The 22539-nt window shown below is 45.2% G+C and overlaps 2 protein-coding genes across 2 annotated transcripts in view; one reads left to right on the forward strand and one right to left on the reverse strand.

Annotated features, from left to right (window-relative positions):
• The window catches only part of LOC311226187 (E3 ubiquitin-protein ligase SH3RF3-like), a gene marked incomplete at its 3' end in the record, with an annotated part of 637874 nt that overhangs the window by 499430 nt on the left and 115905 nt on the right, over positions 1–22539 (forward strand). The gene's annotated exons all lie outside the window — the stretch shown is intronic.
• LOC311225065 (uncharacterized protein) lies at positions 760–14105 on the reverse strand (the record flags this gene model as incomplete). The annotated part of the gene is made up of 4 exons (XM_084310273.1): positions 760–812; positions 13361–13391; positions 13556–13582; positions 14001–14105. The coding sequence occupies 4 exons, from the start codon at positions 14103–14105 to the stop codon at positions 760–762; spliced, it is 216 nt and encodes a 71-aa protein (XP_084166399.1).

Here is a 22539-nt window from a genome sequence, read left to right on the forward strand (position 1 = left end):
ATTTAGTCATTTAGCTGACGCTTTTATCCAAAGCGACTTACAAGTTCTGTATGACAAGCCATCAGGAAGGGCACAACTCTATCAGCTGAGCAACAATGTTCATCAAAGTGTTGAGTGCTACAGTGTAGGTTAGTTTATTAGGACAAGTGCATGACAGTACGGTTAGTTAGGGTTAGATTTTTTATTTTTTTTTAGATAATGGTTGAAGAAGTGCGTCTTTAGTCGACGGCGAAAGATTGGACGTGATTCGGCTGTCCTAACTGGGGTGGGTAGTTCATTCCACCATTGTGGGGCAAGGACTGAGAATAGGCGACTTCTCTTTGATGACCCTCCCGGAGCTTGGATAGGAGTAGGTCTGAGGCGGCCAGAAGATGCAGAGCGTAGGGGTCTTGAGGGTGTGTAGTTAGAGACCATTTTAACCCTTTGTCCCACGTCGCACAACAGAAGGGAATGTCCCACATTTTGATAAAAAAAAACAACATGCACTGATGCACTGTAAGTAGCCTAGCCTACACACCAGCCTCTCCCTGCTGGCCACAGTGCCTCCTCTCACTGGGACAGAAAGACGAACTGCTGGGCTACTGCAAGCTGTGTTGTCACACGCGGTTTGAGTAACTACAACCGGTGCAGCTGCAGATGTGCTCTATATGGTAAGTTGTGTAGCCAGCCACGTCATGAGGGAGGTGTGAGATGGGAGTGGCTGTCGGGAGTGAAGTCGGGGATGGTCTACTGAAGGATATGGAGCGAACCTCCTTCTTCCTAAGTGTCCTTGTCACAAACGCCTTGGTTGGAGAGGCCGTTCTCCCTCATGACTGGTGTGTGAACAGACCAGAGAAATCAATGCAGCGTGAATCTCATGACAAAGCGAATTTCTCTCTGACATACCAAGAGTTTTATAAACATGCTCCTCACCGGAATGTACTAAGCAGCGCTGTTCAGCAAGAAGTATACATAACTCTAAGGCCTGTATCCTATATGGCACACCGCACTCTCCATGGCGCTGAAAACGTTGTCTCGGATTTACCAAATTTGTGTTTTGGGAGGCGCCCAACAACTATGAAGGCATCATTTATATGAACCTACAATTTACGGTCTGTTGTGTTTCTGCTACTTAGCCAACTGGTCTATTGTACCTACTTAGCCTACTGTGCTTTTAATAAATTAGTTAATGAATCTAAATGTTTATATTTAGATCAAATGCGATATATACATTATGTAAACCTTATTCTTACATTATGTATTATTTTACTGTCCCACAGTTGTCCTGCAAAATCGGTGTGCTGTCCTACATTTGGATGATATGGATTTGGTCTGCTTGTAGCTAAACAACTGTGAATTAACATTTCATACCACGACTTGGAGCTAACGACACAGCGGTATCACAGCCACAAAGGCTCTAAATGTTCTCTGATATTTTAAAAGGAAATATCAGTTAGATAGCCAGTGTGCCAGTATATATTTAAAGTCTCAAATATCAGTACAATGTATGGAACATCGTGGCACTCGCACCTTATGTTGTCTGTGAATTTGCCACCCTAGTAAGCTTACTATGTTTCAATCAATCAATCAAATGTATTTATATAGCACATTTAGACATGACACTTGTCAACCAAAGTGCTTCACAGTAAGTCACATAGCTAAAAATAAAGAAAAGTGCTAAAGTATAGAATAAACAGAAAATATAATAATAATAATTCATTTAATTTATATAGCGCTTCTCAAGGACCCGAAGTCGCTGACAATAGGCAGAGAAACATAGTAAAACAAAGAAACAAAAAAGGAATATAAGACCACGGGTGAAACAGGGGAAGGCAGCATGGGATACACAAAAACATAGAGCGACAGTAACAAACATCAAACAGGTTGGAGGGAGGGGGGGGGGGGGGGTATCGGTGGGGGCGGTTGAAGGCTAGGGAGAACAGGTGGGTTTTGAGGCGGGATTTGAAGGTGGAGAGTGTGGGGGAGTCTCTGATCGACTGAGGGGGGGAATTCCAGAGTCGAGGTGAGTGATTGAGTGAGTGAGAAGGCCCGATCACCAAAGTGTTTAAGTTTGGATGACGGGACAGTGAGGGAGGCAGTGGAGGAGGACCGGAGGGAACGGGTGGGGCGGTAGGGAATAAGTAGATCAGTCAGGTAGGGGTGGGCCAGGCTGTGGATTGATTGAAAACGTTATTAACAGATTGCAGAATGGGTACAGTACAGTACAGCTCAATACAATTGTTAAGGGGATGCAGACCAGAGAAAGATTTTCGTCTTGTTTACATCAGGGTCCCCCATTTTCAATTCATCGTAACATATATGACATACATGACATACAGATAGACAGTACTGCTACATCTATACATTTATGACATACCAGATTTGCAAATACAGTACTGTTTGTGATACGAAAAGAGTCCAGAAAAAAGAGTATATACATTTGACGTAGAAACTGTACATTGGAGGAGGTTGGGTAGGTGGGGGGGGGGTGGGGGGGGGCGGGTGGGGAGGACTGTACATTGGAGGTTGGGTAGGAGTGGGGGGGGGAGGTTGGGTAGGAGGGGTGGGTGGGGGACACTGTACAACTGTACAAGCAAAACTATACATTGGAATATTGACAAGACCATACTTGGTAATTTACTGTACATTGGACGGGGTCGTGTTAGGACATTTACAGGGGCCAGTTTCGAATTGCAGTCTCCCGTAGGTGTTTTTTGAGAGTGTTTTTGAAAGTGGGTAGTGATTCACATTCCTTTACAGCTTTGGGTAGGGCGTTCCACATTGATGTGGCATAATTGCGAAACGTGTTTAGTCCCTTGTTTGAGCCGAATATGGGTTTAACATGATTTGTGGAGCTCCCTCTGGTGTTGTGATCGTGGTATTCACTGACCTTTGGGAAGTATTTTGACATGTACATGGGTACCTTGGTCGTGTAGTGTATCTTGTAGACCAGGGCCCTGTTTCATGTACGTGGTTCAACTAAGTCGATCAAGATGTCCATTATCCAGCTTCAGTTAACCCGATGTTCGAAGCCGGGATTTTCCTGTTTCACAAAGGTGGATTCAGTCTCGTTAACTCAAGCCAGACTAAGAGTCAGGCTAAATGCGCGCAGCCGTTTTAGGTGAAAAGCCAGCACGTATCGATGGCAGAGATCCTGATTCTCAACGGCATTGATTGATTAATTGATTTAAGACTTTATTGACAGATTGCAATACGGCTCAATCGCCTCGCCGACAAGTTAAATGCGTTATCTATAGGCTAATTCTAAGTCCCTCATTACCTCAATCAATCAGATTATATTTCTTTAAACTTGCCTGCTGGATTGAATAATCAAATGAGATCTTGCTAGCGAAAATTATTAGTTAACTGTTATACAGAATTACGATACGGCTCTCTTACCCATTGATTGATGTATAGTCAATCTTTTACTTATCTTCTCTGTGGTGTAACGGGTTCTTCTTTTGACTTTCACACGGACGACCGGGGTTCAAGACCCTAGTCTTTTCCTTCTTTTTGCAATATAGGAATAATTCAATTTGGTGCACGTTGAGAGCTATATAAAGAATGACATCCTCAATGCATGTAGATTTATAATATTTTAACTTAAAACCAGGCTACTTTGGCGTATAATCATTAATATTATATTCAAAAAAATCATATTGGAAACACCAGGATTTGAACCCCGGTCGCTGGATTGGCAGGCTTGAGCACTACCGCTGGGCCACTGGGCCAGATGGGATAAAATCATTGTTTATACATTAATGAACGAGAGACCCGTGTTTAGAATATCCTTTGTTTTGAATGAAGTTTATCTCTTTATCCTCATTCATTAATGTGACGTCAACGGCTCATTCAATTTCTCAAATCCGTCAAACAGCGCATCTCATCAGACATCTTAATCCCAGTTACAATTAAAATAACCACATCATGTGTACATCGCACGAGCGAGCGCCACCGTCGCCACGGTATATATAACGTGCATTATTTAGGACAAAGTTAATTTAATATCAGCATTTTGGGTCTATTTTACATTTCAAAAGCCCCCTCTGGAAGAATGGAGCACAAAAACGTAATTCAGAATGGTATAATGCAGATCGTAGACTGTGGGAATAGTTTCAGGAAACGGGCTGTCACTTCTTTGCGGGGGCGTGGCGATAGTTCAGGCTAACTTGAACTTGAACTCTGCTTTCGACCAGGCTCAAACTTTTGGATATGTTGTCATGGTGATTTGGAAAATCCAGGTACATGAAACCGGAAAGTCCGGCTAACCCAGTTATCCAGCTAAAGTTATCCGGCTAACTCAGTTATCCAGGTACAAGAAACAGGGCCCAGGCCCATTGCAAGTTGCCGTACTCTGTCGTCTACTCTAAGCCATCCTAGGTTGTCAAAGTGGGCAGGGGTGAGGTGGGTTCTAGGATTAAGGTCAAGCAGTAGTCTGACCAGTTTGTTTTGAGATGTTTGTAATTTTGTTTTTAGCGCCTTTGAGGTGCTTTGGTACCATGAGGTGCAAGCATAGTCGTAGTACCCTTGAATGAGTGCTCCTGCCAGAGTCTTCAGGGTATTCTTGTTTACCAGTGAGGAGATCCGGTACAAGAATCGAGTTCGTTGGTTGACTTTTTTTATTACATTGGATGCCATTTTGTCACAGGAAAGATTTGCCTCTAGGATGGAACCCAGGTAGGTAATATCTTCTTTCCTTGTAACAATATTGTCACCCACTGTAACTGAGAAGCCGTCGGTCTTGCTGAGTTTGTTATTTGAACCGAAGAGAATGAACTCTGTTTTGCCCATGTGTAATGATAGTTTGTTATCAGCGAGCCATATGCAGATTTTGCCTAGTTCTGAGCTGAGGGTTTTTTCAACCTGTAACTTGTTCTTGTCAGAGACCAGCAGGGCTGAGTTGTCCGCAAACAGGAACAAGTTGCAGTCACAAGCTGACGACATGTCATTTGCATAAATTAGGAACAGTAGCGGACCTAGTATGCTTCCTTGTGGAACACCACAGCTTACTGTGAGGGGGGGGATAGGGTACCGTTTACCTCCACCATCTGCTCTCTCCCCTCCAGGTAGGATTGCATCCAGCTCACTGATAGACTATCAAAACCAATTGCTTTTAGCTTGTCAATCAGAATGGTGTGATTGACAGTGTCGAAGGCCTTTTGTAGGTCCAGCATGACCATGCCGCAGTATTTGCCCGCGTCCACCTCTTGTTTGATGTGGTTGTTTAAATAGAGAAGGCATGTGTCAGTGGAGTGGGATGTTCTGAAGCCAGATTGGAATTCGTAGATTAGATTTTTTTCCGCGAGGTATTTTTCGACCTGTTCGTATACAATTTTTTCCATGACTTTCGAGATGGAGGTAAGGATAGAAACAGGGCGGTAGTTGCCTGGGTCTAATTTACTGCCTTTTTTGTGCAGAGGGGTCACTCTCGCAATTTTGAAGTCCTTGGGGACGTGTCCCTGTTTTATGGAGAGGTTTATTATGTGTGTGATGACTGGGGTGATGGCGGCTGCTGAGTCTCTGAGGAATTTGGAGGGGATGTTGTCATGGCCAGTGGCCTTGTTAGGTTGGAGGGCGCTCAGTTTTTTGAGTACCTCATCTGTTGTTACCATTTCCAGTTTGAAGTCGTCTTTGTCGACCCCTAGGTTCTTGTAGTATGCTACTATGTGTTCTACCCCATACTGCCCTGAGTGGGAGGGTAGTTTGTTTACCAGTGTTGTGGCTATGTTTGTGAAGAAACTGTTTAAGTAATTGGCTACATCCAGCTTGTCTGTGATAAGCGTGTTGTCCGTCTTTATGTTTATGTTTGAGAATCTGGTTTTAAGTTTTTTACTGCAGCCTAGTTGGTTATTGAGTAATTTCCAAAGTTCACGTGGTTTGTTTTTGTTTTCCTCGGTTTTGTCATTGATGAATTTTTTTTTTGCTGTTTTGATCATGGAGTTTACGTCATTTCTTAGTCTGTTTCTTTCCAGTTTGAGTTCAGTCACGTGGGCTTGGAGTTCACTGCTCGTGCTTTTGGTAAGCTTTGACTGACTTTTACGAAACTCAGAGCATTTTTTGTCTCTGGTTTTCATAGCGGTCAGTATTTCAGTGTGCATCCACGGCTCAGCGCGATTTTTTACCCTGGTGGTTCTTAGGGGGGCCATGTTGTTTAGTATCGTTGAAAATTTGGTTTTGAAACCAAGCCATGTTTCTTCAACCAGTGTACCATTGAGCTCATCTGACCAGTCCAGACTCTCCAGTTCAAGGTTAAAGGCCTCGCTAGAGTAGGTTTTGAGGTCTCTAGGTGTGACTGTTTTGTGACAGCCAGCCTTTTGTTTTAGCTTTTTGTGGGTACAGAATATCATATAATGATCACTTAACCCGCATGCTATAACCCCTTTATTGGAGATATTGGACTTGTCAGAGGTCAGGATGAGGTCAATGGTAGTCTGAGTTGACTCACATACACGTGTGGGTTGGGTGATTAGCTGGCTGAGGCCGTGCAGATCACAAAACCTATTGTAGGATTTGAAGACGGGTGCATCTTTTTGTTGCATATCCGTGTTCCAATCCCCAATAAGAATCTTTTCTGCATCCTCAGCTCCAGCTAAGCACGCATCCAACACATCATAAAAGCCATTTTGGTCTGGCGGTCTGTAAATTGTGCCGACTAGAACAGATTTAGCCCTTTCAAATAGAATTTCTACAAAAACAGTTTCAATAGCCTCATGATCTAGGTCCGTCCGGTTAATGAATTTGGTGTCTTTATGAATGTATATACAGACACCTCCTCCATGCCTGTTCCTGTCATTGCGGACTATAGAATAGTTCTCCAATTCAATTTCCGGGTCTTTTAAGGTGAGGAGTAGTGTTTTGTGAAAGTATGATGTTTTAACAATGGAGCAGACATGGGGGTCAAACGAGAGGGTGGGGTCGATGATGACACCGAGGTTGCGGACTAGGGGGGAAGGGGTGATGGTGGAGTCATTGATGGTAAGTGTGATGGGTCTGGATCTGCTGAGGGTGGTTTTTGTGCCGATAATGAAGAGTTCCATCTTGTCGCTGTTTAGTTTGAGAAGGTTACGAGTCATCCAGGTTTGAAGTTCGGATGCAGGACTCAATGTGACTGAGGGGAGGGTTGTGGGGGGATTGTGTACTGATGTATATTTGGGTGTCATCAGCGTAACAGAGGAAGTTGAGGTTGTGTTTACGAATGATGTGACCAAGGGGGAGAATGTAGCAGATGAAGAGCAGGCGGCCAAGGACTGAGCCTTGGGGGACCCCCTGTGTGACTGGGGAGGGGGAAGAGGTGTGGCCGGACAGGGAGATGAATTGATGTCTGTCAGTGAGATAGGAGGAGAACCAGTCAAGTGCTGTGCCCTCAACAGCCAGTTGGTGCAGCCTTTGGAGGAGGATGGAGTGACACACTGTGTCAAAGGCTGCACTAAGATCGAGTAGGATCAGGATGTTGAACAACCAACGGTTAGACAAGGAAACAAAACAACACGTCAACAAGCAAGGCAAGAGTCAGAGTGAGTCAGGGAAGGCCAGGGAGTATAGATGGGTTTTGAGTTTCGATTTAAAAGACTCGATGGAGGGGGCAGATTTGATGGACATGGGGATGCTGTTCCAGAGGTCAGGGGCTGCAACAACAAAAGCACGCCCCCTCCCCCTAGACTTGAAATTGGACGTACGGTCATGTTTGTTGATGATGGCTTACGGTACATTTGCAATTAAAATAAAATGCCTTGCCGAGCTCTCCCCAGGGAACTAGGCATGGGGTTGAGGGCAGGAGAGTGCTGGTGTTTGTTGGGGGATGAATTAACAGGAAAAACATACACATTCTGTAAACAACATTATCATCTGTGATTTAATTGTGCCGTCCTGGATGATCATGAGGTGAATAGGCCTCACACAGGTGACGTATTTCTGGCTGCTCCCATCTCTCCGGGGGTCTCCTGGAAGTAGGGATGCCCCGATCACGTTTTTTGCCACCGATACCGATCACCGATCGTCGTGAGCCATATCGGCCGATACCGATCCGATACCGATTGTTTTTGATTAAAAAGAAATTAAAAATTATTTTATATAAAACGTTTTTTTTTTATATAAAATATATATATTATATAATTAGACTTGTACTTGTATTATCTGCGAGACATCGCCACCACGCAACGAGTCAAAATGCTCGCTATCTGCAAACAGCTCCACTGTCTGTGTGTACTCTAGTAGCCTCCAGCTCCAAAAAGGATTCTCCTGCCCTGCAGCTGGACCCTATTGGTAACGTTACGGTTCTTTGGTCATTTCACATTCAGCAAGCCCTCAGCTCGAATACGCATTAAATCAATGTTATAAGACATTGATATCAAGAGCTATCTGTAGCTACTGCTAGCCGGCTAGATGACGTTAAGACAGAACTTTAGTTCAATGGGACATTTCGTTTTGAACAGAGAACTAACGTCAGCTAACGCAAGCTAACGGAGGTATGAACATGGACTACTAGACTTTCTGGATAATTTGTTGATATCAGGAGCTATCAGTAGCTAGCCGGCTAAATACCGTTAGACAATGCCTACTAAACGTGAATAGTTGACTGGGTAATTTTGTTTAAACAGTAACGATAGCTAGGTAGCTAACGTTAGCTCAGGTCGAATGCACTACAAACTCGAGCAGAGGAGCCTCCTCTCAGTCCTCTGTGTTTACAAACTCTACACGGGTTTGAGCAGCGGCAGTTTGCAGGTCGTGTGTGTCTGAGACAGACAGTGAGTGAGATCTTCGCTTGATCGGTTTCCGCGATCGGCGAATATGACTCATTATCGGAATTCACAGATTGCATATTTATACTGAGTATCGGCCGATAACGATCGGTGGCCGATCGATCGGGGCATCCCTACCTGGAAGGGAAATGAATGGACTATTAATAGATCGCTCCGAGCTTCGTCTGTGGTTCATGCTGGCTGTGGTTCCCGTGAACAAGGCCTTCTCTAATATACATTTCTCTCTCTGATAAGGCAGCGGCAGTTAAAATCGCTATCCAAAACTAGATTAGCACCCGATGTCACCAGTTTCAGTGCGTTCTCTGCAACATTTGGTCCTGCAAACTTTACAAGCCAACAGTGACAGTTTCAAGCCATGCCCTTGGCCTTTGGTAAATTATTGTAGCCCTTTTGTAGAAGTGTATTTGCCCCTCCCCCCACGGTTGGCATGGGTGTTGGACGGTGGGATTGGGTTTCCTAGTTAGGCACTTGGCCTTGTTGTGTCTTGTGTTTTTTTAAATCATAAATACAACATTTTCTTTTATTCATTTGTTATTGTCTGCTGCTTGTTATTCCCTTCTATTGGCCCATGTATGTTGATCTGTTGCCTCTGACATGTAACAACCTTGGCTGTGAGTGAGTTTTGAAGTTGTGCTTATAGACTAGGTAAGCTGCAAATGAATCGCCCTTCTTGGAATCAATAAAGTTGTCTGAATCTGAAAAGACGATAAACATAACCCTTTCCTAAATTAACTGATACCGTATTGTATAACTTAACTATCATCATCCTTATCACTACCATCATCATCACCATTATCATAGCCATGATAGATCCAGTTCCCTCAGTGCACACAACATTAGCATCGACTGCTCCCCTGTTCTGCTCTGTATTCTGCTCTCTTTATGGCTGGGCTGATATGCTTACCACGACAGAGAGGGGGAGGGAGGGAGGGAGGGAGAGAGACAGACAGACAGACAGACAGACGGACGGACGGGCGGGCGGGCGGGCGGGCGGGCGGGCGGGCGGGCAGGCAGGCAGGCAGGCAGGCAGGCAGGCAGGCAGGCAGGCAGGCAGGCAGGCAGGCAGGCAGGCAGACAGACAGACAGACAGACAGACAGACAGACAGACAGACAGACAGACAGAGCGATGTGTCAGAGAGAGGGAACATGGGAGAGATAGCATGACACAAATGAAAGAGAGAGAGGAAGTAAACAAACAGCAGGTATTCCTGCCACACTAAATGTAAAATGGTTGTTTCACACTCACATCCAGCACTTAACGCAATGTGAGACAAACATGGCCAAGACAGAGAGAGGGGGGGGGGGGGGGGGGGGGGGTCATTTGTTATTTTTACACAAGCAGACTCTCTCCTCTGCGTCATCTAGCTCCCTCTCTCACTCTCTCTCTCTCCTCCACATCCTCTATCTCACTCACTCACTCTCTCTCCTCCACATTATCTATCTCCCTCACTCTCCCTCACTTTCTCTCTCCTCCACATCCTCTATCTCACTCACTCACTCACTCTCTCTCCTCCACATTATCTATCTCCCTCACTCTCCCTCACTTTCTCTCTCCTCCACATCAGGCACGTGCACACATAGAGCTCAAGGGGTGCTTGAGCACCTGCCTTTTTGAGCCTCATACAAAAAGTGCCCTTTTTGAAAAAAAAAAATATTTTTTATAAAAAAAAATTATTAAAATGTTTACCGTTACACATATAGACTGCCCTTCCAACTGAATAATTTCAGGATAGAATCAAAATATTAGGTAAAGAGAGAGAGATGCCCCATATTCCAAATCAAATCAAATCAAATGTATTTATAAGGCCCGACAACACACGTTAATGTCCCCATGGGCCGTACAGGTCTTCTTTAAACAAGTCAAGAAGAAAACATAACAATAAGTCAAGAACAGAACAAGAACACCATAAGGTCCAACAAATTTAAAATAAATGCAAATAAATGAAAGAATGCAAGCACTCCAATTCCATTGCAGTTTGCACGGCCTCCTCAGCGTGCCTCTCTGCGGACCTATATATTTTATGCATAGCGTGGGTGGTGATGATGATGATGATAGAAACCGCTGTGGCCCATACAGTTGAATGCTGGTATTACACTCACTGAGGGACACGAAGAAGTCAAGTCCGATAGGATTTGGGAATCTCAAATACAAATCGGGATTGGAATAAAAAATGCATTTATATTAAACAATACAGAATATAGGGCACTTCTTGGGGTCTGTAGGGTAAGCACTTATTCCCTCCCCCCTGAACATTTATGGAGATGTATGGGCCTTTTAAGTCAGTGATAAAAGTGTCTTTCAAGGATAAGTGAGCCCCTGCACTGATTATTATAGTTCAATATTCAATATTTGATCACCAAAACCCCCCAAAAAGCATAAAGGGGGCCCCCCGCCTGAAAAGGGCCCTTAAAATGATGTGATGGAGATTAGTCAGAAGGATTACGACAAACATCTGTATCAGTATGCACCCTCCCAAGTGATGATGTTTGGAGGGCGTGGAGGAGATGTATTATAGGACACGAGTGTCAGCTTCCTCATGGTTGCATTGATCCATTGGTGGACTGTTTCCAACATGGTGGACTTGATCACCTGCAGTGATGTAGACATCCTTGTCATCTGGGAACTGTCCATCTGTTAACAACTTATTTGACAGGAATGAGAAAATGTCTTGTTACACCTGGCGCAACTAACTGCTCGTCAACAGAAATATCTCTACTTGACGTGTATTGTGTCTAGCACAATAAAAGCTTTCCCATAGAGCTCTGCATAGAGCTCTGCATTTCGCTTGATCGGTGCTGTCAGAAGTCTTTCATTTGATTCAAGCACTCTTCCTGAAATTGTTGTACTGCTCTTGTCCCGTAGACTCGAGTTGATGGACAGATACGGCAGCAGCCGCAGACTCACACACCTTATTGTCTAATGTAACCAGGTCTTTACTGCCCTCCTCAAAGGGATTCCCATTGCTCAGCAACACCTCCATCAGGTATTTGGCATGGCGGACATTGGTGCCGAGATACAGATCCTTTCTTGTGATGAGGACGTTCTTCACAATCATCGTTTGTTCTTCACAATCAACTGTTGTTTACAGTTCTCATATCTAACTCTAGTTCTCCACATATTTATTGTCTCATTGTGTGAAATATCATATAAGATATGCTCCAATCATGTTTATTTTATTTTTATTCAATTACTCATTCATGAAAACCTAGTAGGTACAGGCACCAACATCACCATTCTAGGTTCAATAGAATAAAAGGTATGAAGCATAAATACAGAAATTGCAGCCATCTTTGATTTTTGCCATACCAGAATATTCAAAACATCAATATTTGAACTCCAGTTGATTCCTCACACAGTATTAACTTAAAATAGCAATACAAAATTATATTACACAGCAATTGTGTGAACATTAAGATGTTTTTAAAGAATTCATGATTTCGATTGTGGCCATTTTGGATACATTTTTATTAAATTCAACTGGTTCCTTGACACTCAAGCCAAAATTGTTCTATAGATCCTTATCTTCAAATTAGAAGTAAAACGGGACTTTCGCATTATACATTTATACATTTTAAATGACTGAGTGTCCAGGCACCCCACTATCAGAAAAGTGTGTGGTTTTCTGGTCAGCAGGAGATGTGCATCTCTGGCAGCTTATGGTCAGTGGCATTGTTCGTCAAATAGTGTTGAACTTGAGTGTTACACCCTGAGTGCATAGTATAATAGACATATTAGCATGGTAGGTAGTATACGGATAGTAACATAGTACATAGTAGTAAGGTACTAGTAAAAGACAGTTATTTATAAATATATATTATATTGTAGAAATCATCGGAATAGAGAAACGCACAATTTCTATCAGTTGACAACACAAAGCCGTGTGTCATTTATTTCGCAGTAGCACAAGTGACAGTTGTCAGAACTATGCCGGGCTAGCATATGGATAAAAGTTCCCATATTATGTGCATTACACAAACTAGAAACAGATATTACATTACATTACACAAACTAAAAACAGATATTACATTACATTACACAAACTAAAAACAGATATTACATTACATTACACAAACTAAAAACAGATATTACATTACATTACATTACACAAACTAAAAACCGATATTGTCTGAATTACTAGAAGAAAGAAATGCACCACCTTTGGCTGATAGTAATTTATTAATTTCCTAGGATTTCTTTTGGTCTAATAAATGTTTAAGGTTCTTAGATGGATCCCCTGCTGCCTCCTCCTCCTCTTCCTCCTCCTCTTCCTCCTCCTCCTCCTAATCCTCCTCCTCCTCCTACTCTTCCTCATCTTCCTCATCTTCCTCCTCTCCTCCTCCTCCTCCACGGGGAGCGGCGTACTGGCTCATGTAAAATGGCAGGCCATGCATTATGCAGCAGCTTAGGGCCCAGCACGGGATCTTCATGTCCTCGGCTACAGTCCACTTGTCGCTGCTCTGGTTGTAGCGCTCCACGTTGGAGATGGGGATTCCGCCCTTGTTGCCTCCGACCACGAAGAGGAGGTCGTCCAGCACCGCGATGCCAAAGTGGCTGCGGGGGGTGAGCATGGCAGGCAGGGCGCTCCAGGTGTCAGTCAAGGGGCTGTAGGCCTCCGCGCTACGCAGGTAGTTTCCATGGTCGTACCCTCCCACCTGAGGACAGGACACATGAGAGGAATGTTTTAGTGTGTGGTTAAGGCAGGCAGACACGTTATTAATCCATTTAGGGAAATTAGGGCATCACAGAGGCATTGAAAGTCAAATGATACATATCTACAAATATCTAGTATAAAGCATTTGTCTCCGTGTGCACCTACCGCATAGACTCTTCCTCCGTACGCAGCGACTCCCACTCCGCCACGCCTGCTGCTCATGGGGGCAATCAGAGTCCACTGGTCGGTGTCTGGGCTGTAGCACTCAGCTGTGAGCTGAACCTCCTCTGTCCTGTTGAAGCCACCACAGATGTAAACCTGTAATAAGAAAGAATATTCTAATTTAGTTTATATATTCCATTTGATTTCATTCTACTTTAATTGTCTGTTAATGTTGATGCACCAAAGGACCCAGACACATCTTTTGTATGTGCAAGCTTACTTATATAAATAAATAAAAACATTTATGATTTCTGATCTAACGTTCCTTGTGTTCATCTAGCACCCTGTGTCCCACAGTTCCACCCACCTTGCCCTGGAGGGCTGCTGCCCCGGCTTCGCTCCTGTGCTCCAGCATGGGTGAGATCACTGTCCACTGGTCGGTTTCAGGCTCGTAGCGCTCGGCGGTGTTCAGTACGCGTTTGTGCCACCCTCCCATGGCATAGATACAGCCGTCCAACACCACCACGCTGAGGTTACTGCAGCGTGAGTGCATGGGAGCCGCCTGCAGCCAGCTGCGAGTGACAGGGTTGAACCTGCGCACACTGCTGATAGCCTTTCTGCCGTCCCAGCCGCAGACGCAGTAGACCAGACCGTGGAGATAAGCGGTGCCGTGGCCGGCCCGGGGACTCTCCCCCTCAACGCTCACGTCCATCCATGCACCGGCTCGGATATCGTAAGCCTTCATGGGCAGGATGCTGCCACCCAGGCCTCCGATGGCCAATAGGACCTCCTGGGGCAGGCGTGGACGCATCAGTGGGTTTGGGAGCCTGTCGGAGCCAGGGGGGTTCAGGACGCTGAGGATGAGGGCCCTGCAGTCGTGGCTGTCCCTCACCACAGGGTTGTTCTGGATGTTGTTCAGCAAGTAGTCAGGCCTCATCAAGCCCATGCGAACCTGGGAAGAGACAGCGGGTACAACTTAGACATCGGTTGTAGACGGTTTCTGTTGCTAGGGAACAGTTTGGACCCAAATGTTTGAGAACCACCGTACTAGGGAACCTAGTGTTGTTTTAATGTAATGCACAGTAATACAATTAGTTACCTTGGGCAGCAGCAAAGGGATGTGTGTTTTACGCTCCTCACGGGAGTGGTCGATCCAACGGAGGACGGCCTCAAACACCGTCTCCTCGCTCTTCACGTTCAGTTCATCCCTCTCGATGATGTCCACCAGTTGCTGCAGGGACAGCTCCACAAACTCCTGTGAGACGTGCAACATCTCCTCAAAGTGGCACACGATGAAGAGATGGGCCTTGCGCCACAGGTCAGGGCAGCAGTAGATGTCCGTGAACCTCCAGATGCCGACACAGTTTTCCAGAGACAGCTGGCCCTCTAGGAAGTCAGAGCACGCTCCTACTATGCCAGTGACGCGAAACTGGTCTGCAGCCACCAGAAGCTCTGCCACGTTCTCTGCTGTCACCATCACAAAGCGTGTGTAGGAGTACTCTATGATGAGCTGCATCATACCCGGGGACACCCCAGGGATAGTGTGGACTGCTTTCTCTGAGTCGCTCCAGCGAGTGAAGAGGGATCTGTGGGACGCAGAGTATAGAGATATCTGATGAGTAAACAGTAAGCAACATTCTGTCCTGTGTAGTAATATATTTTCACTGTAGAAGTATAGGGTCTTAGCACAGTAGAAGTATAGTATATGTTTACAGTATAAGTACAGTATATTATATGTTTACAGTCAAAGTACAGTATAATATATGTTTACAGTATACGTACAGTATTGTATATGTTTACAGTAGAAGTACAGTCTATTATATGTTTACAGTAGAAGTGCAGTATAGTATATTTGTACAGTATAAGTACAGTATATTATCTGTTTACAGTAGAAGTGCAGTATAGTATATTTTACAGTAGAAGTGCAGTATAGTATATGTTTACAGTATAAGTACAGTATATTATATGTTTACAGTAGAAGTACAGTATAATATATGTTTACAGTATAAGTACAGTATTGTATATGTTTACATTAGAAGTACAGTATAGTATCTGTTTACAGTAGAAGTGCAGTATAGTATATGTTTACAGTAGAAGTACAGTATAGTATCTGTTTACAGTAGAAGTACAGTATATTATCTGTTTACAGTAGAAGTACAGTATATTATATCTTTACAGTATACGTACAGTATAGTATATTTTTTACAGTAGAAGTACAGTATATTATCTTTTTACAGTATATATACAGTATATTATCTGTTTACAGTAGAAGTACAGTATAGTATATGTTTACAGTAGAAGTACTGTATATTATCTGTGTACAGTAAAAAGTACAGTATGGTATCTGTTTACTAACCAAGCTAACCTGAACCAAGCTAACCTAAACCAAGCTAAGCTGAAGCAAGCTAACCTGAACCAAGCTAAACTGAACCAAGCTAAGCTTAACCAAGCTAACCTGAACCAAGCTAACCTGAACCAAGCTAACCTAAACCAAGCTAAGCTGAACCAAGCTAACCTGAACCAAGCTAACCTGAAACAAGCTAAGCTGAACAAGCTAACCTGAACCAAGCTTACCTGAAATAGTCGCTGCAGTCACACAGGAGGGCCCTGTGGGCATTCAACTCAGTGCTGTTGACTTTAATAACCACATCACAGAGCCTTCCCTCCAGACGCAGCTCATTAAGGATTGTACAGGACATTGTTTCCTTTTCCATGTGGGGATTTTAAATTGTATCTACAGAATATATTCAAGCTTACAGACAAATAGCCAGGAACAACAAGTGAGATCTTCACTTGTCTTCTGAGATCTGTGCCATCACAAATGTTCTAGAATGTTTGATTATGACATCATACTGTGACATCACAAATGTTCTAGAATGTTCTATTATGACATCACAAATGTTCTAGAATGTTCTATTATGACATCATACTGTGACATCCAGTGATGGGAATATTTTTCAGTAACGAGTAAACAGATTACTCTTCCAATCTTAATAACGCTGTTACCGTTACTGCCAAAAAATTCGGTGCGTTACTATGATTGAAGCTGTTTTTTTCAGATCAGACAGATCTCTGCGCTGAGAAGCAATACTTTTTTCCTTGGTTAGTGGGCAGTGCGCGATTGGCTGAGGTTGAGTAAAATGTCATGGTAAGCCAATCAGAGGTAGAGGTGGGCGGGTGTTCGAAATAATCCAGAGTCTGACACACAGCGACAACACAAGTGACTCAGTCAACGACAGACCGCGGTTCTGTGTACGTTTTGATAGTTTGTTTGGCGAGCCCAAATAATCCAAAACTAATCCAACGAACAACACAAGCGAGCAGTCAACGACAGACAGTCCATGAGCATTTTTTGTTCACTCTTGTGTTAGTTGTGTTGCAGCGCAGGGCACTACAGTAGTGGAGGCTACAGCCTTATCAACAGTGCTGCACTTCCTGGTTTAATAGCACAGTCTTCAGGTGCTCAGATATATATATGTATGTCATGCATGTCTTAAATGTCACGATTAGATTAGTTTAGATGATTAGATTAGATTCTTATATCTGTATGTTGTGTATGTTATAAATGTCATGAATTGAAAATGGGGGACCCTGATGTAAACAAGACGAAAGTCTCTCTGGTCTGCATCCCCTTAACAATTGTGTGTATTGAGCTGTACTGTACTGTACCCATTCTGCAATCTGTTCATTAAAATGTTCAATCAATCAGTATATATTTGTTATTTATTTTTGGTATAGTGCTTAACAAGCATAATTTAATGTTGCCCAGTTGTGGCCTGTTGAGGGGCAATACATCAAAAGTTCCAAAACATCTATTGTGTTTGTATTTGTATGATCCACTATATAAACTAGTTACTTTTATAATTTGTAACTGAGTAAGTAATTTAGTTACTTTTTGGAAGAAGTAACTAGTAACTGTAACTAGTTACTTTTTAAAAGTAACTTGCCCAACACTGGTGACATCACAACGGAACATGTTTGAGTACCATTTGAATAATTTAAATAATATGTTGACATTAAAAAAAGAACAAATAAAATGGAAAAAGAAACTACATAAAACAATGATACACATTATAATAAAATATTTAAGTAAAATGTATAGAAATAAAGAAAAATAAGACAATGAAATAAAGATAATAATTCATTTAAAAGCTATTTTAAAGAGGTAAGTTATGAGCAGTGCCAACCGAGTATGCTGTCCTAACAGACTTGGGGTCTGTAGGGTAAGCACTTATTCCCTCCGCCCTGAACATTTATGGAGATGTATGGGCCTTTTAAGTCAGTGGTAAAAGTGTCTTTCAAGGATAAGTGAGCTCCTGCACTGATTATTATAGTTCAATATTCAATATTTGATCACCAAACCCCCCCCAAAAGCATAAAAAGGCCCCTCCCACCCAAAAAGGCCCCCCAAAAATAGCACAGGCCCAGTGCCCTTTTCAGCCTTTGAGCACCTGCCCCTCTAAAGTCCTGTGCACGTCCCTGCTCCACATCCTCTATCTCACTCACTCACTCACTCTCTCTCCTCCACATCCTCTATCTCCCTCACTCTCCCTCACTCTCCCTCACTTTCTTTCTCCTCCACATCCTCTATCTCCCTCACTCTCCCTCACTCTCTCTCTCCTCCACATCATCTTTCTCTCCCTCTATCTCCCTCACTCTCTCTCTCCTCCACATCATCTCTCTCCCTCCCTCTCTCTCTCCTCCACATCCTCTATCTCCCTCACCCTCACTCTCTCTCTCCTCTGCATCCTCTAGCTCCATCTCTCCCTCTCTCTCTCCTCCACATTCTCTATCTATCCACTCTCTCTCCTCTGCATCCTCTCTCTCCCTCACTCTCTCTCTCCTCCACATTCTCTATCTCCCTCACTCTCTCTCTCCTCCACATCCTCTCTCTCCCTCACTCTCTCTCCTCCACATTCTCTATCTCCCTCACTCTCTCTCCACATCCTCACTCACCCTCACTCTCTCTCCTCCACATCCTCTCTCTTCCTCACTCTCTCTCTCCTCAACATCCTCACTCCCTCACTCTCTCTTTCCTCCATATCATCTCTCTCCCTCTCCCTCTCTCTCCTCCACGTCCTCTCTCTCCCTCACTCTCTCTCCCTCACTCTCTCTCCTCCACATCCTCTACTTCACTCTCTCTCTCCTCCACATCATCTATCTCCCTCTATCTCCCTCACTCTTTCTCTCCTCCACATCATCTCTCTCCTCCACATCCTCTCTCTCTTCTCCACATCCTCTATCTCTCTCTCTCTCTCCATCACTCTCTCTCTCACTCTCTCTCCCCTTTTGTCTGCAGTGCAGCTCAGAAAACTCTCAATATGATAATGAGAGGCTGTCAAAGCTTGATTCACACATGCATAGACAGTACACACACACAGACACACACTTTTCTTCGCTCATGCACATTCATTCACTCACTCATGCATGCACACACACAAACACACACACAGAGCATGGGATTGTGTGTGTGTGTGTGTGTGTGTGTGTGTGTGTGTGTGTGTGTGTGTGTGTGTGCGTGTGTGTGTGTCTGCATGTGTGTAGGTGTGTGTATGTGCGTGTGTGTGTGTATGTGTGTGTATTCATGTGTGTGTGTTGTTGACTGGTTTTTGGCTGCACTGCGCTTGGCCTCCGTATGGGAATGTTCTTTAATTCTGTTGGAGGAACAGCCAGCTTGGAAAATTGCTTTCCAACTCACTGGCACACAAACAAGCACACACACACAAACACACACACACACACACACGTATACACACACACACACACACACACACACACACACACACACACACACACACACACACACACACACACACACACACACACACACACACACACACACACACACACACACACACACACACACACACACATATACACATATACACGCACACACACGGAAAAGTAATATAAGAAACATGTAGATTCAAGATTCAAGAGATTTATTCGTCACATACACGAGACATGTAGTGAAATGAAGGTGGCCATGCCCGCCTTGATTGTGCAAAAATACAATAATAAAGTAATAATAATAATAAACTTTATTTGTATAGCACCTTTCATACAGAAACTGCAGCTCAAAGTGCTTCACAACAGAAAAAAGATAAAATGACCACATAAAGTGCAGACATATAAAATCACAGTTTTTCACATTAGGATCTAACATCCCAACAGGCCACCTTGTTTATGGTTTGATTCAGTTTTAAATAGACAATAATAAAAAGAGTAAGAAGAAAATAGACAGAGTAAAATAGTGCAATAGTGCAGTGCAATAAAATAGTAGAATAGAATAGATAAAATATATATACATTTTATTTTACAGTGCAATACAATAGTTCTGGATTACTGTTCAACAGTTCAAAGTTGTCTTTACCTTCTCTGTTTGGTATCCACAGTTTAAAACGATAGGTTATGTATATAACCTAGTTATATTAGTATTGGCTGAGCGTCCCGCTCTGAGCCTTATGAGATACCCCTTATCTCCTATGATACCTACTGTATCCCCAACGAACAAACTACATGCACCCACACCTGAATGGGGCCCCGCCCCTAAGGAGGCGTAGCCTACATAACCATGACTCTGGTCACCAAACACTCTTCCTCGCCAAATCTCGTTCCAGGAAAAGATTCCTCAAGAGGGAACTCAGGGCCGCGCAGAGCGGGACGCTCAGCCAATACTAATATAACTAGGTTATATACATAACCTATCGTTATATATCGTATTTGCTTATCGCGTCCCGCTCTGAGCCTTATGAGATATGGGTTAGAGCGGACGCGAGACCCGACAGATGTACCCCCTGAGGACCCGTAAGCCCACATCAAGGGGTGCGGGGAGCCCTGTCACCCCATCCTCCCTAACGAAGGGGGGGCGCAGTCAACTCCACCTGAATGCGAACAAGAGGGAACCAGAACCCCTTGAACACACCGTACAGGCGGAACCACGTGTGACTCAACACACTGTGGCCCATACCCATACACTCCTGCTACCCGACCAAAGGACGGGAAGCAGGAAAGGCCACAGACCCCAGAACCGCCTGGGAGACAGAACCCCCGGTCATGTCCATGAGGTAAAACCTTACAAAGGGACCCGGGGAGGACCATGAAGCTGCAGCACAGATGTCCTCCACCGAGGCCCCACCCAGGAGAGCGGCAGAAGCAGCCACCCCACGAGTGGAGTGCGCCCTGACGCCCCCAGGGGGATCCTGCCCAGCCAACGTGTAGCAGAGGGTAATGCCCTCGCACAACCAATGGGACAGGCGCTGCTTCGACAGTGCCTTACCAGCACGAGCCCCACCGTAACAGACAAAAAGCTGGTCGGTAACCCTGAAGTCCTGAGTACGGCTGAGGTAAATCCCCAAAGCACGGACTGGACATGACAGGTGAAGGCCCGCATCTAACTCACTAGTGTGAGGAGGAGGACGAAACGCCTGAACCACAATATCCCGGGAGCGGAAGGAACTCCGGATATTCTTAGGCACGAAAGCAGGATTAGGTCGCAGAGTGGCACCGCAATCGGTCCGGAAAGACAGGCACTCTGGACGTACCGAGAGAGCACAGAGCTCACCTACGCGTTTAGCGGAAGTGACAGCCAGTAGGAACGCGGTCTTGAAAGACAGCTGTCCCAACGGCGCCTGCTCGAGCGGCTCAAACGGGGCCAAGGACAACCGACCGAGGACCAATTGAAGATCCCAAGTCGGAGCCAAGGAGCGTTGCACCGGCTTAACGCGTTGAGCGCCAAGCAGGAAACACTTCACAAGAGGGTGGCTGAACAAAACAGTCCCCTCAAAACCCTCATGATAGGAGGATATAGCTGCCGCATATACCCTCACCGTCGAAGCCGACAGTCTACCAAGAAGAGACTGGAGATAACTCAGAACAGCATCCAAGGGGCAGGAGACTGGGTCCCAGCCCCCCCCCTTACACCACTCTTGGAACGCACGCCATCTGCCCGTGTAAACCGCGACAGTGGAGGGAGCATGCGCACACCGGATGGTATCAACCACCGAGGGATCCATCCCCTCCAGACTCACCCTCCCACCAGCCACACCACCAGGCGTTGACCCAACACCGGAGGCTGAAACAACAATCCGTTGCGCTGTGAGAGGGCCGTCGCTGACCACGGAATGACCCAAGGAGGAGCGACCAGAAGCTGGATTAAGACCGGGAACCACACTGACGTGCCCCGGTCCGGTGCGACCAGGATCACCATCCTGCGCTCCCTCCGTATCCGCTCCAACAGCTGACTCAACAGCTGTACAGGAGGGAAGGCGTACAGAAGACCGGGCGGCCACGGAAAGGTCGAGAAGGCATCCACCCCCAAGGGGGGATGATCTGCCCGACTGAGCGAGAACCACAAGGGGCACTTGTGAGAGCGTCGGCACGCAAACAGATCCACCGAGGCCTCCCCGAACCGATCCCAGATCTGTCTGACTATGTCGGGGCGGAGTTCCCACTCGTCGTGACGAAGACCGCCCCGAGACATTAAATCCGCCCCCACATTCTCCGTACCAGGAATGTGGAGCGCCCTCAGACCGCGCAGTCTGCGGGATGCCCACAGCCACAGATCACGCGCCGCCCGGAGCAGGCGGGCGGAACGAGTCCCACCCTGCCTGTTGATATACGCCGCCGCCGTCATACTGTCTGTCCTGACCAAAACGTGTTTGCCTACCACCAGGTGGTCGAACCGTTTGAGGACCAGGAAGACCGCCTTCAATTCCAACACATTGATATGCAGGGCAGCCGAGCCAGCATGACCTGTCCAGCTGCCCCCCACTGCATGGGTCCGACACGTCCCTCCCCAACCCGTGAGAGAGGCGTCGGTGAAGACCCTGACATGGTGTGAGCCCCTGCTGCCCATGGGGACCCCAATGGTGAGGGTACCCAGCCTCCCCCAGTGGGCGAGATCTCCCCATATCGACAAAGGAACCGTCAACCGTTTCCTTTTGTCCCTCACCGGATCTATTCTCAAAGAGACAAACCACCTCTGT

The sequence above is a fragment of the Notolepis coatsorum genome, assembly GCF_963971535.1.
Source record: "Notolepis coatsorum genome assembly, chromosome: 3".
In the NCBI taxonomy this organism is placed as follows: Eukaryota; Metazoa; Chordata; class Actinopteri; order Aulopiformes; family Paralepididae; genus Notolepis; species Notolepis coatsorum.